The 15,315-nt window shown below is 46.2% G+C and overlaps 1 protein-coding gene across 1 annotated transcript in view; it reads right to left on the minus strand.

The window, feature by feature from the left end:
• The window catches only part of LOC124798962 (neuronal acetylcholine receptor subunit alpha-7-like), a 341,236-nt gene extending 326,367 nt beyond the window's left edge, over positions 1–14,869 (minus strand). Inside the window, exon 1 of the mRNA XM_047262497.1 lies at positions 14,690–14,869. Within this exon, the coding sequence (XP_047118453.1) occupies positions 14,690–14,869 (180 nt within the window). The remainder of the gene's footprint in view (positions 1–14,689) is intronic.
• Between the last annotated feature and the right edge of the window lie 446 nt (positions 14,870–15,315).

The raw sequence follows: 15,315 nt of genomic DNA on the forward strand, positions 1-15,315 counted from the left end.
CTCCCATGGAGACGATCGTAGAGATGCTGGATGTAGTCCTGTGGAACGGCTTGCCATGCCATTTCCACCTGGCGCCTCAGTTGGACCAGCGTTCGTGCTGGACGTGCAGACCGCGTGAGACGACGCTTCCTCCAGTCCCAAACATGCTCAATGGGGGACAGATCCGGAGATCTTGCTGGCCGGGGTAGTTGACTTACACCTTCTAGAGCACGTTGGGTGGCACGGGATACATGCGGACGTGCATTGTCCTGTTGGAACAGCAAGTTCCCTTGCCGGTCTAGGAATGGTAGAACGATGGGTTCGATGACGGTTTGGATGTACCGTGCACTATTCAGTGTCCCCTCGACGATCACCAGTGGTGTACGGCCAGTGTAGGAGATCGCTCCCCACACCATGATGCCGGGTGTTGGCCCTGTGTGCCTCGGTCGTATGCAGTCCTGATTGTGGCGCTCACCTGCACGGCGCCAAACACGCATACGACCATCATTGGCACCAAGGCAGAAGCGACTCTCATCGCTGAAGACGACACGTCTCCATTCGTCCCTCCATTCACGCCTGTCGCGACACCACTGGAGGCGGGCTGCACGATGTTGGGGCGTGAGCGGAAGACGGCCTAACGGTGTGCGGGACCGTAGCCCAGCTTCATGGAGACGGTTGCGAATGGTCCTCGCCGATACCCCAGGAGCAACAGTGTCCCTAATTTGCTGGGAAGTGGCGGTGCGGTCCCCTACGGCACTGCGTAGGATCCTACAGTCTTGACGTGCATCCGTGCGTCGCTGCGGTCCGGTCCCAGGTCGACGGGAACGTGCACCTTCCGCCGACCACTGGCGACAACATCGATGTACTGTGGAGACCTCACGCCCCACGTGTTGAGCAATTCGGCGGTACGTCCACCCGGCCTCCCGCATGCCCACTATACGCCCTCGCTCAAAGTCCGTCAACTGCACATACGGTTCACGTCCACGCTGTCGCGGCATGCTACCAGTGTTAAAGACTGCGATGGAGCTCCGTATGCCACGGCAAACTGGCTGACACTGACGGCGGCGGTGCACAAATGCTGCGCAGCTAGCGCCATTCGACGGCCAACACCGCGGTTCCTGGTGTGTCCGCTGTGCCGTGCGTGTGATCATTGCTTGTACAGCCCGCTCGCAGTGTCCGGAGCAAGTATGGTGGGTCTGACACACCGGTGTCAATGTGTTCTTTTTTCCATTTCCAGGAGTGTATTTTCTGTTTTGGGTTGATACTCTGCAAAAATTATTGTGTGATGTAGTATAGCACCATGATTTCGGAGATCTTGTTACTTTTTCGTATGAAATGGCAAAATGAAGTTCTCAGCAAGTTGTCACATACGAAAGCTTGTAATACCTTCTTCTAAATGTAAGATAAATAATACGGAAGGCGTGCAACGAATGGCTTACTGAAGTCATGCTCATTCCAGTGTGACACAACAGATATTGACATTTATCAATTTAATAGAAAATAATCGAAGCTCAGGCCAATTTATGTTGGTTCGTACAGACTACTTTATTACATTCGCACACAAGACAAAGAAACAACCATCCGCTGCGTGTAATAAAATGTAACATCGCGTCTAACCTTGATAATGACGTCAATTTGGCACGGAAGAATGTTCCCTGTTTTATTCGGGTACGAAACTTACATATCCACAATAAACTCCTATTAGTGACATCATTTGCATAGTGAGTAACCGAAGAAACTTCTAAGGCATCTATCTCCGTTCCAGCAACAGCCTTGTAGATCATTTGTTGACTAAACTGAGATGACAAAAGTCATGGGATAGCGATATGTAGATTTACATCTGGCGGTACTATTGCATGCACAAGGTTTAATAGGGCAGCAGATTGGCGGACCTGTCATTTGTACTCAGGTTTCCGAACTGATTACGGCCTCACGACGGGTATTAACAGACTTCGAATGTTAAATGGTAGTTGGAGCTAAACGGATGGACATTCCATTTCGGAAATCGTTAGGGTATGGAATATTCTGAGGCCCATAGTGCCAAGAGTGTGCTGGCAATGCCAAATTTCAGGCGCTCCCTCTCACTAAGGACAAAGCGGTGGCCTACGGACTTCGCTTAATGGCCGAGAGCAGCGGCGTTTGCGTAGAGTTGTCAGTACTAACAGTCAAACAACACTGTGTGAAATAAACTTAGAAATGAATGCGGGACGTACGGCGAATGTATCCGTGAAGACAGTGGGCGAAATTTAGCGCTAATGGGCTGTGGCAGAAGATGACCGACTCGAGTGCCTTTGCTAGCAGCACGAGGCCACTTCTGCGCTCGTGCCTTAGTGGTTAGGCACTAGACAACTGGAAGATCTTGGCCTGGTCATATGAGTCCCGATTTCAGTTGTTAAGAGCGATAGCAGGGTTCGAGTGTCGCGCAGACCCCACGAACCTATGGATCGAAGTTGTCAACAAGACAGCGGTCAAGCTGGTGGTGGCTCCATAACAGTGTGTGCTGTGTTTACACGGAATGAACTGGATCCTTTGCTCCAATCGAACCAATTATTGACTAAAAATGATAATGTTCGGCTACTTGGAGACCATTTGCAGCCATTCATGGACTTCATGTTCCCAAACAATGAATGAGTTTCCATGGATGACAACGGGCCCCAGTTGTTCTTGAATGGGGGCCAATCAAATCTCCCCAAATAAATCCCACGGGACATAATCGAGAGATCAGTTCGTGCACAAAATCTTGTATCGGCAACACTTTCGCAATTATTGATGGCTGTAGGGGCAGCGTGGCTCAGTGTTTCTGCAGGGAACTTCCAGCGACCTGTTGAGTCCACGCCACGTCGAGTTGTTGCACTACACCGGGCAATAGGAAGCCCGACACGATATTAGGAGGTATCCCACGACTTTTGTCATTTCACTGTATACTAAGAGCTTCTACAGCGGCGAGCTACTTATTTAGCTTTGTCTGCGTTCTTTTGCAGTTTAATATTTGATTCCGTGTCTGTGTATTTACGAGGCCAGACTCGCGTTATTAACTGTGTAGTGTATATTTACACACTCTGTATCGCCACTGTCGTTTATTTTGAACAGGACAGCGACTGTGTCCACGAAGTCTTCGGTGGCTGCATGGCTGAATTAATTCTTGTTGATTTACAAGCCACGTTATTTTGGATAAGAACCTAGAGCTTTCGATGGATTCTCCGCCATCGTCGTCAGGAGTATTAAAAAACGAAAAAAACACTGACTGCTGCTGAAGGTGCTACATTTGTTAGAAGATAATACGTACTGGAAGCTCAGTAGATCTGACACAGGCCATCATCAGAAAGACAGGGATGTTGTAAAAATGTCCTAGTTCGCCAAATGATGTGATGAAGAAATTTATGCCTCCTGCTACCAGACCTCAAAGGCTTTATGGAATGTTGAAGATGCACAAGGAAGATACCCGTCTAAGGCTATTGTTAGTGCAATCAGTTCGCCCACTTACACACTGGCAAAACACCTGGCAGGTTTATTATTACTCAAAATGGGACTTTGTGAACGCTAGGTCGTCAGCTCACAGACATTTCTTGAGACACCCAAGAAAATTAAGAGAGATGAAAACGACGTAACCATTGGTTTGAACGTAGTGGCTCTTTTTACGGGCGAGCCTGTACAAGTCACGCTGGATGTTTCGGTCCAATAGTTTGCACTTTGGATCGTCAAGTTTTACCGCCATGCTCTAAGGACAACGTTCATGATGGTTGTGATTAAGTTTTTCTACTTGAGCCAGTGTACACACGAAACTACAGACCCTGTATAATTCTCTTAGACTTTTTGCAGATGAAGTCATCAGAAGATCAAAACGAATTACGATGTAATTTGGACTAAATATTTTCACGGTGCGAAAAGTGACAATTCATCATGAACAGTACAAAATGTGAAGTGTTCCACAGGAGTACTACAAAAATTTCGTTAAATTTCGGTTAGATAACAACTAACAAATTTAACGGTGTCGATCGAACTGCATATCTAGGAATTACAATTATGAGCAACTTAAGTTGGAACCATCGCATATAATACGTTGGCGTGGAAAGTGAACCAAAAATTGTATTTTATTACCACGACACTTAGAAAATGCATCCAGTCTACTAAAGAAATAGCTCACTCTACGCCTGTCCGTCCTCGATTGTAGTACTGCTGCGCGGTATGGGGTTCTGAACTGGCAGGACTCAGAGAAAGGGCAGCTCGTGTCGTATTATCGCGAAGCAGGGAAGAGAGTGTCACGGATATGTTAAAAAGGCGTTTTACCGTCCGGCGAGATCTTTTCACGAAATACAATCGTTAAATTTTTCTTCAGAAAACTAAATCATTTTGTTTTCTACCATCTATGCAGAGAGAAATAATCATGGTGTTGAAATAAGAGAAGTCAGAGCTTAGGCGGAAATATTTAGATGTTAATTTTTTCCACGTGCTACTCGAGAGTGGAACGACAGAGAAACCTCTCTGACAAACAAATAACTATGAATTTCAGAGTTATCATGTAGATATAGGTGTAGACTCTCTTACAAGCTGATTTTGGCCGTTATCACGGCTGAAGACGGTGGTACACGATAATAGCGTAATGGCTCAAGGTGGAGACAAATTTTTTGTCCTATTTTCTTATATTCTTTTTAAAGTCTTTCCTTGTAGACAGCTAGCGCGGCATACTGTGAGAGATGCACGCTGCGCAGCGGGCGCGCGCTCTATACTCTCTGGTGGGGCTAAAATCCCTTTGATTACACGACGTCCCGACAACACGCTGAGTTCCTGTGAATAATTAGCTCTGCCGTTTGAAGCAAACTTCATTGAACTGACAGAGCACTTCTATCCTGCACAGGCCAACTAGATTAAGGCTCCGCCCCTTTGAGTGAGGCGCTATTTCACGTTTCACGTAGTTACTAGGCGGAAACTGTCCTTCAGGGTTTGCTCGTAAATAACGCTACCTTTTAAATTCTCTTTTAATTAAAACATTAGGGTTTGTCGGCATGGTCTTAAGACTACGTTGCCAGGTGTGTTGAGCATAGTTCTGTAATACTTATCGGTCTGATATTCCACAGAATTACATCAGCTATACGAGAACTAGGTTGAAAAGGAGGATATTACAATAGCATATCACTATCTCAGTATACGAATTTTCCGTGTAAAACTCTAGCCGCTGTAGAGTGAACTGTCCATGGTACTTACAAGTGAAACCGGATTTAACATTTCTGGCGAAGACAGTGCTACACTGGTAAGCATTTTGCGAAGTGTTACTTTTTCGTCATTCCCGCCATCAATCATGTTTCCATGCTGAAGTTTCGACTGTATTGTATTTAGCATTGATTATTTTCTGTTAAGAATATAAATTGCGCCAATGCCCTTGCCGCAGGGGTAACACCAGTTACCGTCAGATCACTGAAGTTAAACCCTGTCAGGCTTGACCAGCACTTGGATGGGTGACCGACCAGTCTACCGAGCGCTGTTGGCATGCGGGCTGCACTCAGCCCTTGTGAGGCAAATTGAGGAACTACTTGAATGAGAGATAGCGACTGAGATGATGGAAATGAGCGTTTGGCGTCATTGGCCGGGAGGCCCCTTATGGGTCAGGTCCGGCCACCTTGGTGCAGGTCTTTCGACGCCACACTGGGCGACCTGCGCGCCGGATGAGGATGAAATGATGATGAAGACAACACTCATATGATGAAAACTGACAACGGCCGGGAGAGCGGTCTTCTGATCGCATGCTCCTCCGTATCCGCGTCCAGTGACGCCTATCTTTCCCTCCGGACGGAGGAGAAAATACAGGATGCTGGAGACACTCATCGCAGTTTTTGAAACTATTATCTACACAGTACTCAATCTATTAAGGGCAGATAGAAGAATTATCATAACAGCAGCTTTACGGTTAACACACCCAAAATTCTGACGAGAATAATTTAGAACAGAACGGATAATTAAGATTTGTTAGACTATGATCAATCTGATTTTATGAAAGATAAAGACTCGTGAGATACAATTCTTATTTATAACTTGAAAATGCAAGCAAGATATAAGAAAAATAAAGGCACTCTCCTAGAATTTGTCAACACAGAAAAAAGATCGACAATGTATAAGTGTTGCAAGTTATCAGAAAACTGCACAAAAACGGGCATAATCTGAAGGGAAAGAGAGAAAATATACAGAATGTGTGAGAGCCAAGTGTGAATAATAAGAACGTAATAAGAACGAATGACCAGCAGAGAAACTCGTGGAATGAAAACGGCGTTAGCTAGGATGCAGTGTTTCTACTCTATCGCTCTACCTGCACATCGAAGATGCGTGGAAGGATTTGAAGGAAAGCTTTCGAAATGGTAAAAAGATATCAACGATAACACTAATGACATGCTATCCTCTGAGAAAACGAGGAAGAATTTCAGGTCTTGTTGAATGTAATGTACAGTCTAAAGCGTATAGATTATGAACTCAGAATAAACTAAGTAAAGGTAAATCCTCTGTGAAAACGAGGAAGAATTTCAGGACATGTTGAATGTAATGAACAGTCTAAAGCGTATAGACTATGAACTCAGAATAAACTAAGTAAAGATAAAAAAAATAAGACAGTTTGTCATAGTTTTCAAGTAATAAACCAAACCCGTAAGACGCAGATTACGACAGGCGAGGAGAGCTTGGTTCGCCAGAAGGATTCTGCTAGTAGGAAAGAAACGCTCTTAACATGACAAGAAAATTTCTGAAAATCTGCATCTGGAGCACAACTGTTAAGGAAAGGAATCCTGAATTGGGGAAACCCCAGAAAGAAAAGAATCATGGTCGTTGAGATGTGCTGTATCTATGTTTCCGAAGATTAAGTGGGCCAATGAAATGAGAAATGAGGAATTCTCCGCATAACAACCGTGGAAAGTAATATGTCTAAAATTATTAACAAGGTGAACGTTCAGAATAATAGAGTGAACAGTACAGTGCTAAAATTCTATGGGAATATAGAGAATGGAATATGTGAAATGCGTGGAATTCTCGCAAGGTATCCAAGAGATCTTGAATGAAACGGGTTCAAATGGCTCTGAGCACTATGGGACTTAACATCTGAGGTCATCAGTCACCTAGAACTTAGAACTACTTAAACCTAACTAACCTAAGGACATCACACACATCCATGCCCGAGGCAGGATTCGAACCTGCGACCGTAGCGATCGCGCGGCTCCAGACTGAAGCGCTTAGAACCGCTCGGCCACAACGGCCGGCTCTTGAATGAAGTTATGAAGGTAGATACTGGCGGAAGTAATGATGTGAGTGTCTGCACAGTTCATTTGGTAGAGCATTTTATCGAGAAAGGCAAAGATTTTGGGTTCGTGTTCCGGTCTGACACATAGTTTTAAACGTTTGAAATATTGGTATTTTTATATAAACTCCTGTGGCCAGAAAATTGCACTATATATTTCATACGATATTTTATTACACATTTCCATCACATTCTTCTGGCTATAGTAAACCGTATCATATTATAAAAAGATGTATGAACGCTTAAGCCTCCGTCAGGGTACGTAACACTGTACTACTGTCCTGGTGTCCATTGATATGATGAATTTTTATTCGTTCCCTTTTAGGAAGAAAGCAGGTACTGAGAGGTATGAATATTACAGAATTATCAGTTTAGTAATTCATGGCTGCAAAATACTAAAGGAATTGTTGACAGAAGAATGGAAAAACGTGGTAAGCCGACCTCGGGGAAGATCAGCTTGGATTCAGGAGAAATGTAGGCACAGGCGAAATAATACTGACCCTTTATCTTAGAACACAAAAAGAAGAGAATCGAAAGCCAAACCTACGTTTATGCACTCCTGGAAATGGAAAAAAGAACACATTGACACCGGTGTGTCAGACCCACCATACTTGCTCCGGACACTGCGAGAGGGCTGTACAAGCAATGATCACACGCACGGCACAGCGGACACACCAGGAACCGCGGTGTTGGCCGTCGAATGGCGCTAGCTGCGCAGCATTTGTGCACCGCCGCCATCAGTGTCAGCCAGTTTGCCGTGGCATACGGAGCTCCATCGCAGTCTTTAACACTGGTAGCATGCCGCGACAGCGTGGACGTGAACCGTATGTGCAGTTGACGGACTTTGAGCGAGGGCGTATAGTGGGCATGCGGGAGGCCGGGTGGACGTACCGCCGAATTGCTCAACACGTGGGGCGTGAGGTCTCCACAGTACATCGATGTTGTCGCCAGTGGTCGGCGGAAGGTGCACGTGCCCGTCGACCTGGGACCGGACCGCAGCGACGCACGGATGCACGCCAAGACCGTAGGATCCTACGCAGTGCCGTAGGGGACCGCACCGCCACTTCCCAGCAAATTAGGGACACTGTTGCTCCTGGGGTATCGGCGAGGACCATTCGCAACCGTCTCCATGAAGCTGGGCTACGGTCCCGCATACCGTTAGGCCGTCTTCCGCTCACGCCCCAACATCGTGCAGCCCGCCTCCAGTGGTGTCGCGACAGGCGTGAATGGAGGGACGAATGGAGACGTGTCGTCTTCAGCGATGAGAGTCGCTTCTGCCTTGGTGCCAATGCTGGTCGTATGCGTGTTTGGCGCCGTGCAGGTGAGCGCCACAATCAGGACTGCATACGACCGAGGCACACAGGGCCAACATCCGGCATCATGGTGTGGGGAGCGATCTCCTACACTGGCCGTACACCACTGGTGGTCGTCGAGGGGACACTGAATAGTGCACGGTACATCCAAACCGTCATCGAACCCATCGTTCTACCATTCCTAGACCGGCAAGGGAACTTGCTGTTCCAACAGGACAATGCACGTCCGCATGTATCCCGTGCCACCCAACGTGCTCTAGAAGGTGTAAGTCAACTACCCTGGCCAGCAAGATCTCCGGATCTGTCCCCCATTGAGCATGTTTGGGACTGGAGGAAGCGTCGTCTCACGCGGTCTGCACGTCCAGCACGAACGCTGGTCCAACTGAGGCGCCAGGTGGAAATGGCATGGCAAGCCGTTCCACAGGACTACATCCAGCATCTCTACGATCGTCTCCATGGGAGAATAGCAGCCTGCATTGCTGCGAAAGGTGGATATACACTGTACTAATGCCGACATTGTGCATGCTCTGTTGCCTGTGTCTATGTGCCTGTGGTTCTGTCAGTTGATCATGTGATGTATCTGACCCCCGGAATGTGTCAATAAAGTTTCCCCTTCCTGGGACAATGAATTCACGGTGTTCTTATTTCAATTTCCAGGAGTGTAGTTCTTGTAGATTTGGAGAAAGCTTGTGACGATGTCGACTGGAATACACTCTCTGAAATTCTGAAGGCAATGGCAATAAAATACAGCAAACGAAGGAGTATATACAGCTTGTACAGGAATCAGACGGCAGTTACAAGCGTCCAGAAACATAAAAGGGAAGCAGTGGTTGAGAAGGGAGTGAGATAGAGCCTGTCCGCAATATTATTCAATTCACCAAGCGGTAAAGGAAACCAAGGAACAATACGGAGAACGAATGAAAGTTCAGGGAGAATAAATAAAAAAATTGACGTTTGCCGATGACATTTGAATTCTATGAGAGACAGCAAAGGACTTGGAAGAACAGTTGAGTGGAATGGACAGCGTCTTCAAAGGACGATATAAGATGAACGTCAACAAAAGCAAATCAAAGATAATCGAATATAGTCGAATTAAAACAGGCGATGTTGAGGGAAATAGATTAGAGAACAAGACACTAAAACTAGTAGATGAGTTCTGCTATTTCGACTGCAAAATAACTGATGACGGCCGAAACAGAGAGTATATAAAATGAATACTGCCAATGGAAGGAAAAGCGTTTCCGAAGAAGAGAAATTTGTAAACATCGAATATGGATTTAAGTGTTAAGTAGTCTTCTATGAAGGAATTTGTGTGGAATCTAGCCTTATATGGAAGTGAAATGTGGACGATAAACAATTCAGACAAGAAGAGAATAGAAACTTTTGAAATGTAGTGCAACAGAAAAACGCTGACGATTGGGTATGTAGACTGCGTACTTATGAGGAAGTACTGAATATAACTGGGGAGAAAAGAAATGTGTGTCGTTTCTTGACTAAAAGAACGGATCGATTGATAGGACACATTCTGACACATCGAGGGATCACAAATTTAGTAATGGAGGGAGATAAAGATTTTGAGGGCGACCAAGAGATGAGCACAGTAAACAGGTTCAGAAGGATGTAGGTTGCAGTAGTTATTCTTAGATGAAGATGGTTGTGCAGGATAGCGCAGCAGGAGTACTGCACAAGGTCAGTCGTCAGGCTGAAGACCACAACAACAACAACAACAACATTTGTAGGAGTGAAGACAGTGGTTAAGTTGCGCTGCCCTAGTAGTATTACATACACTCACGACAGCCACTTATCGTAACGTTGGTTCAGCATTTTACAGCGCTATGCGGGCTGAGGGCTAGAAGAATTTTATGGAAATTTATTCCAGATATAAAAGCCTACAAACTTACATATTTTTCTTTATTGCTGCTTCATACTCTTGTTCCTCACAGGCTAGGGTGAGCTGACAACACTCCAACATTCACTCTACAGCTGCACATTGCACAAAATACACTCCTGGAAATTGAAATAAGAACACCGTGAATTCATGTCCCAGGAAGGGGAAACTTTATTGACACATTCCTGGGGTCAGATACATCACATGATCACACTGACAGAACCACAGGCACATAGACACAGGCAACAGAGCATGCACAACGTCGGCACTAGTACAGTGTATATCCACATTTCGCAGCAATGCAGGCTGCTATTCTCCCATGGAGACGATCGTAGAGATGCTGGATGTAGTCCTGTGGAACGGCTTGCCATGCCATTTCCACCTGGCGCCTCAGTTGGACCAGCGTTCGTGCTGGACGTGCAGACCGCGTGAGACGACGCTTCATCCAGTCCCAAACATGCTCAATGGGGGACAGATCCGGAGATCTTGCTGGCCAGGGTAGTTGACTTACACCTTCTAGAGCACGTTGGGTGGCACGGGATACATGCGGACGTGCATTGTCCTGTTGGAACAGCAAGTTCCCTTGCCGGTCTAGGAATGGTAGAACGATGGGTTCGATGACGGTTTGGATGTACCGTGCACTATTCAGTGTCCCCTCGACGATCACCAGTGGTGTACGGCCAGTGTAGGAGATCGCTCCCCACACCATGATGCCGGATGTTGGCCCTGTGTGCCTCGGTCGTATGCAGTCCTGATTGTGGCGCTCACCTGCACGGCGCCAAACACGCATACGACCATCATTTGCACCAAGGCAGAAGCGACTCTCATCGCCGAAGACGACACGTCTCCATTCGTCCCTCCATTCACGCCTGTCGCGACACCACTGGAGGCGGGCTGCACGATGTTGGGGCGTGAGCGGAAGACGGCCTAACGGTGTGCGGGACCGTAGCCCAGCTTCATGGAGACGGTTGCGGATGGTCCTCGCCGATACCCGAGGAGCAACAGTGTCCCTAATTTGCTGGGAAGTGGCGGTGCGGTCCCCTACGGCACTGCGTAGGATCCTACGGTCTTGGCGTGCACCCATGCGTCGCTGCGGTCCGGTCCCAGGTCGACGGGCACGTGCACCTTCCGCCGACCACTGGCGACAACATCGATGTACTGTGGAGACCTCACGCCCCACGTGTTGAGCAATTCGGCGGTACGTCCACCCGGCCTCCCGCATGCCCACTATACGCCCTCGCTCAAAGTCCGTCAACTGCACATACGGTTCACGTCCACGCTGTCGCGGCATGCTACCAGTGTTAAAGACTGCGATGGAGCTCCGTATGCCACGGCAAACTGGCTGACACTGACGGCGGCGGTGCACAAATGCTGCGCAGCTAGCGCCATTCGACGGCCAACACCGCGGTTCCTGGTGTGTCCGCTGTGCCGTGCGTGTGATCATTGCTTGTACAGCCCGCTCGCAGTGCCCGGAGCAAGTATGGTGGGTCTGACACACCGGTGTCAATGTGTTCTTTTTTCCATTTCCAGGAGTGTAGATAACTTAATTTTTTCTTTAAGGAAACACTGAAGATGAAGTATTTACTAAGATAATGATGATGTACATTATTTCATGATGTATGAGAATGAGATGTGAGTGCTCCTATTAACTATGAGATATGAATTTTGATGGGGATAACATGTCTGCGGATGTTTTGTGTTGGAATATGTGTGTGAGTATGCGGACCGTATGGCAAGTGCAGGGTGTGGCTATCAGACTGCGGGTGAGGTTGCAATGAAGTAGAAGTGAGATTGGAAGGGATCGGAAAAGAAGGTTTTGAGGTGCTGAGGTGTGTGGTTTCCACGGGAAACACGGCCGTTCTGGAATTCAGACTGTGACTGACTCAGAATTTGTCGGAGGATATGAGGAAAAGGTGGATGTTTTTCAGGAGTGCTACGATGAGGCGGACTGTGTGTTTAACTGTGGGAGTAGGACGGAGAGAGTTACTTGCCGTTGTAGCTTCACTGGATCTGAGAAAGTAGGATGTGGGATTGGGTAGATTAGACCAGGGGCGACGAAGTGTGCCTGGCTTGGGGATTGGTAGCTATGACGTTAAGGTGCATGACAGATTGAGCTCTGAGGAAAATTTGGCAGAGTTTAGTTTCTTGCATGTTCTGTGTATCAAATTTGCCGCAGCTTACTATAATGTGGCAAGTGGCAGTAGGTTAATAAATACAGTCCATTTTTCTTCCGAATCTACGGCTATATGCAGGCCACTTACTCTATTCCTTCCTCCTTTTATTTTTTATTTTTTCGTGACGTACAACGAAATTTTATGACTGTGACGCAACCAGATACTTACTATCCATTCAGAAATTCGTCTATGACACAGAAGAAATTTTCAAATAGAAATGATTTCAATTTATGTTTAGTTTTGTTATTCGCAATGGAGGTGCTCAAATATTTTTATCTTGACATTGTTTACAGTTTCTGAGCAAGTAAGTTGGAGGCTATTCTTTACCCAGTGTCATATTTAAAAACGCTACTATTATTTTTAAATTGTGCCTGATCCTTCACAACAAACTCTGTAAGCGTGTAAATGTATTTTGAGGCTCATCCTAGTATGCCTAATTTTTTTATACAGTTGCTTACGTGAAATTCGAGAAAGGGCCCCTGATATTATCTATACGTGAGTCACTTTTGTGTGCAATTAATGCTTTGTATCTTTGTGTCGAAATGCTCAAGAAAATTAATGCCCCATATCACGTCCATTAATTGAAGTAAGCAAAGTAATTTGCTAATGATTTTGTTATCAAAATCAGCAATTACACGGGAGCAAATATTACTGAACTTAATTGTTTGAGAAGATCTATAATATGTGATTTTCACTTCAAATTCTAATCAAAATGCACACCATGAATTTGAACAATTAGTTTTAAGATTTCCTTTCCTCTGTACTGTACTGTTACCGCTGCATATCTTATCTTGTACACATTCTTCTCTATGTTAGTCGATAGACCATTTACCGAACACACTGAAAATGCTTTCGAGTATTTCGTTTATTGGTGTTATTTAGTGGCTGGTATGGTGGACTCAGTTCCTTCAATTTAATGCATTCGCCAGAAATTTACATGAGAAATGATTTCCGAAAATCAGATAGTAATATATAATCTTACACTGAAGCCTTACGTATTTATTCGAATATACAAAGTCGCCTTTGTTATGCGTGTACAGCATGGATGCTTGTCATGACCGCTAAAACCAAAGTAACGTAAGGAAAACAGCCTGAAAATGAGGCCTGTACAAGAAAAGGAAAACTGATACGCTAATTTTACCCAAGTACGCTCTGGCCAGACGCAAATTTGCATAATAAAAAAACACTGCTTCTGCTCCATTAGTCCAAGATGAAAGGCCATTTATTTGTGGCAAGGACAGGAGTTGTCCCGGAATTGAACCCTGTTGGACATCGGTAGTAACTTTTTCCCACTCAGCAGAAGATTCATCACGATCCTTTGCTCTCTGTCATGCAAATATTAAGTGACTCCATATCCGCATTCAGTAACGCCTATGGGCTGAAGATTACACGGTGGCTGGTCGGTATCCTTGGGCCTTCATGGCCTGTTCAGGAGGAGGAAATATTAAGTAATTCACTTACTCAGTGTACATCGAAAGTGATGAATTTCATCTTTCTCCAAAAGAATGTTGTGATTTGCTCTGTCAAATGCCTTGGTCAGACCACAAAAGAATGTCACTAGGTGAAATCTTGCAAATCAGGTATTTCAGCATATTGTGAGTGAAATGGCAGGTGGCCGTTCTGGAATTCAGACTCAGAATTTGTCGGAGGATTTGAGGAAAAGGTGGATGTTTTTCAGGAGTGCTACGATGAGGCGGGCTGTGTCTTCAACTGTGGGAGTAGGACGGAGAGAGTTATGGTGGTATATTGGACTGTCGCCCGCTGAGATGAGGACATTGGTTTCAAATTTTGTTGAAAGAGGTCTAACTTTGCAGCTTTTAGAGTATGAAGTTTATCGCAAAGCCTGCTCAGCATGGCTGTGGGATACAAGAATGGAGAGTGAAATGCTCTGTGTGACAACACAGCGGTGCCTATTCGCGGGGTCATATCGTATAGTAGTATTTGCAGACTCTGTGCCTAAGCAGCAGTAGGTGAGTGGGATATGGGGCTGCTGCAGCGCTGCGTGGGCGGAGAGCGTCGAGGAGGCTGGGCGCGGCGCAGCGTGGCACGGCGCGGGACTCACCACGTCTATGATCTGCTGCAGCGTCAGGCCGAACTTGACTTCCAGCGGCTCCGACTCGTTGGCGACGGGCCTCTCCAGCGTGTTGTAGGCGCCCAGCAGCCGGTTCAGCAGCTTCTTCTCGTGGGGCCCCTGCTCCGAACCTGTAACCACAAGGCGATCTGCACTGCTCTGTCCACTCATACGGGACACTCACTTCAGGAATATTTCCTGAGTTTTGTTAGATTCCGTGGGAATGATTGTGCCCCACGACGATGATGTAATCTAGGACAGAAAGAAGGTCCACATCGGTCGTAATATCATCTGCCGTTTTTATTGCACTGCAGATCTACATTCCAACTGACAGCGTAGCTCTCATCAGTGCTATAAATACAAATAATACAAGACTCAGACATAGAAACAGCAGCTAACAGCACACTCATCAAATGCCACGTCACAGTTGTACGCAATTACAGTTCCACTGTTACATACCATTATACACTGATAAACCAAAACATTATGACAACTGTCCACCGCGAAGTTGAATGGCTCCTGGTGACGTTGCGGGCACGTGACGCGGTAGCAAAAGTGTGTAAACGGATGAACGAAGTAGACATGGATGGGGCATCACCCTAGCAAAGATATGGGCT

The sequence above is a fragment of the Schistocerca piceifrons genome, chromosome 5 (genome assembly GCF_021461385.2).
Source record: "Schistocerca piceifrons isolate TAMUIC-IGC-003096 chromosome 5, iqSchPice1.1, whole genome shotgun sequence".
NCBI lineage: Eukaryota > Metazoa > Arthropoda > Insecta > Orthoptera > Acrididae > Schistocerca > Schistocerca piceifrons.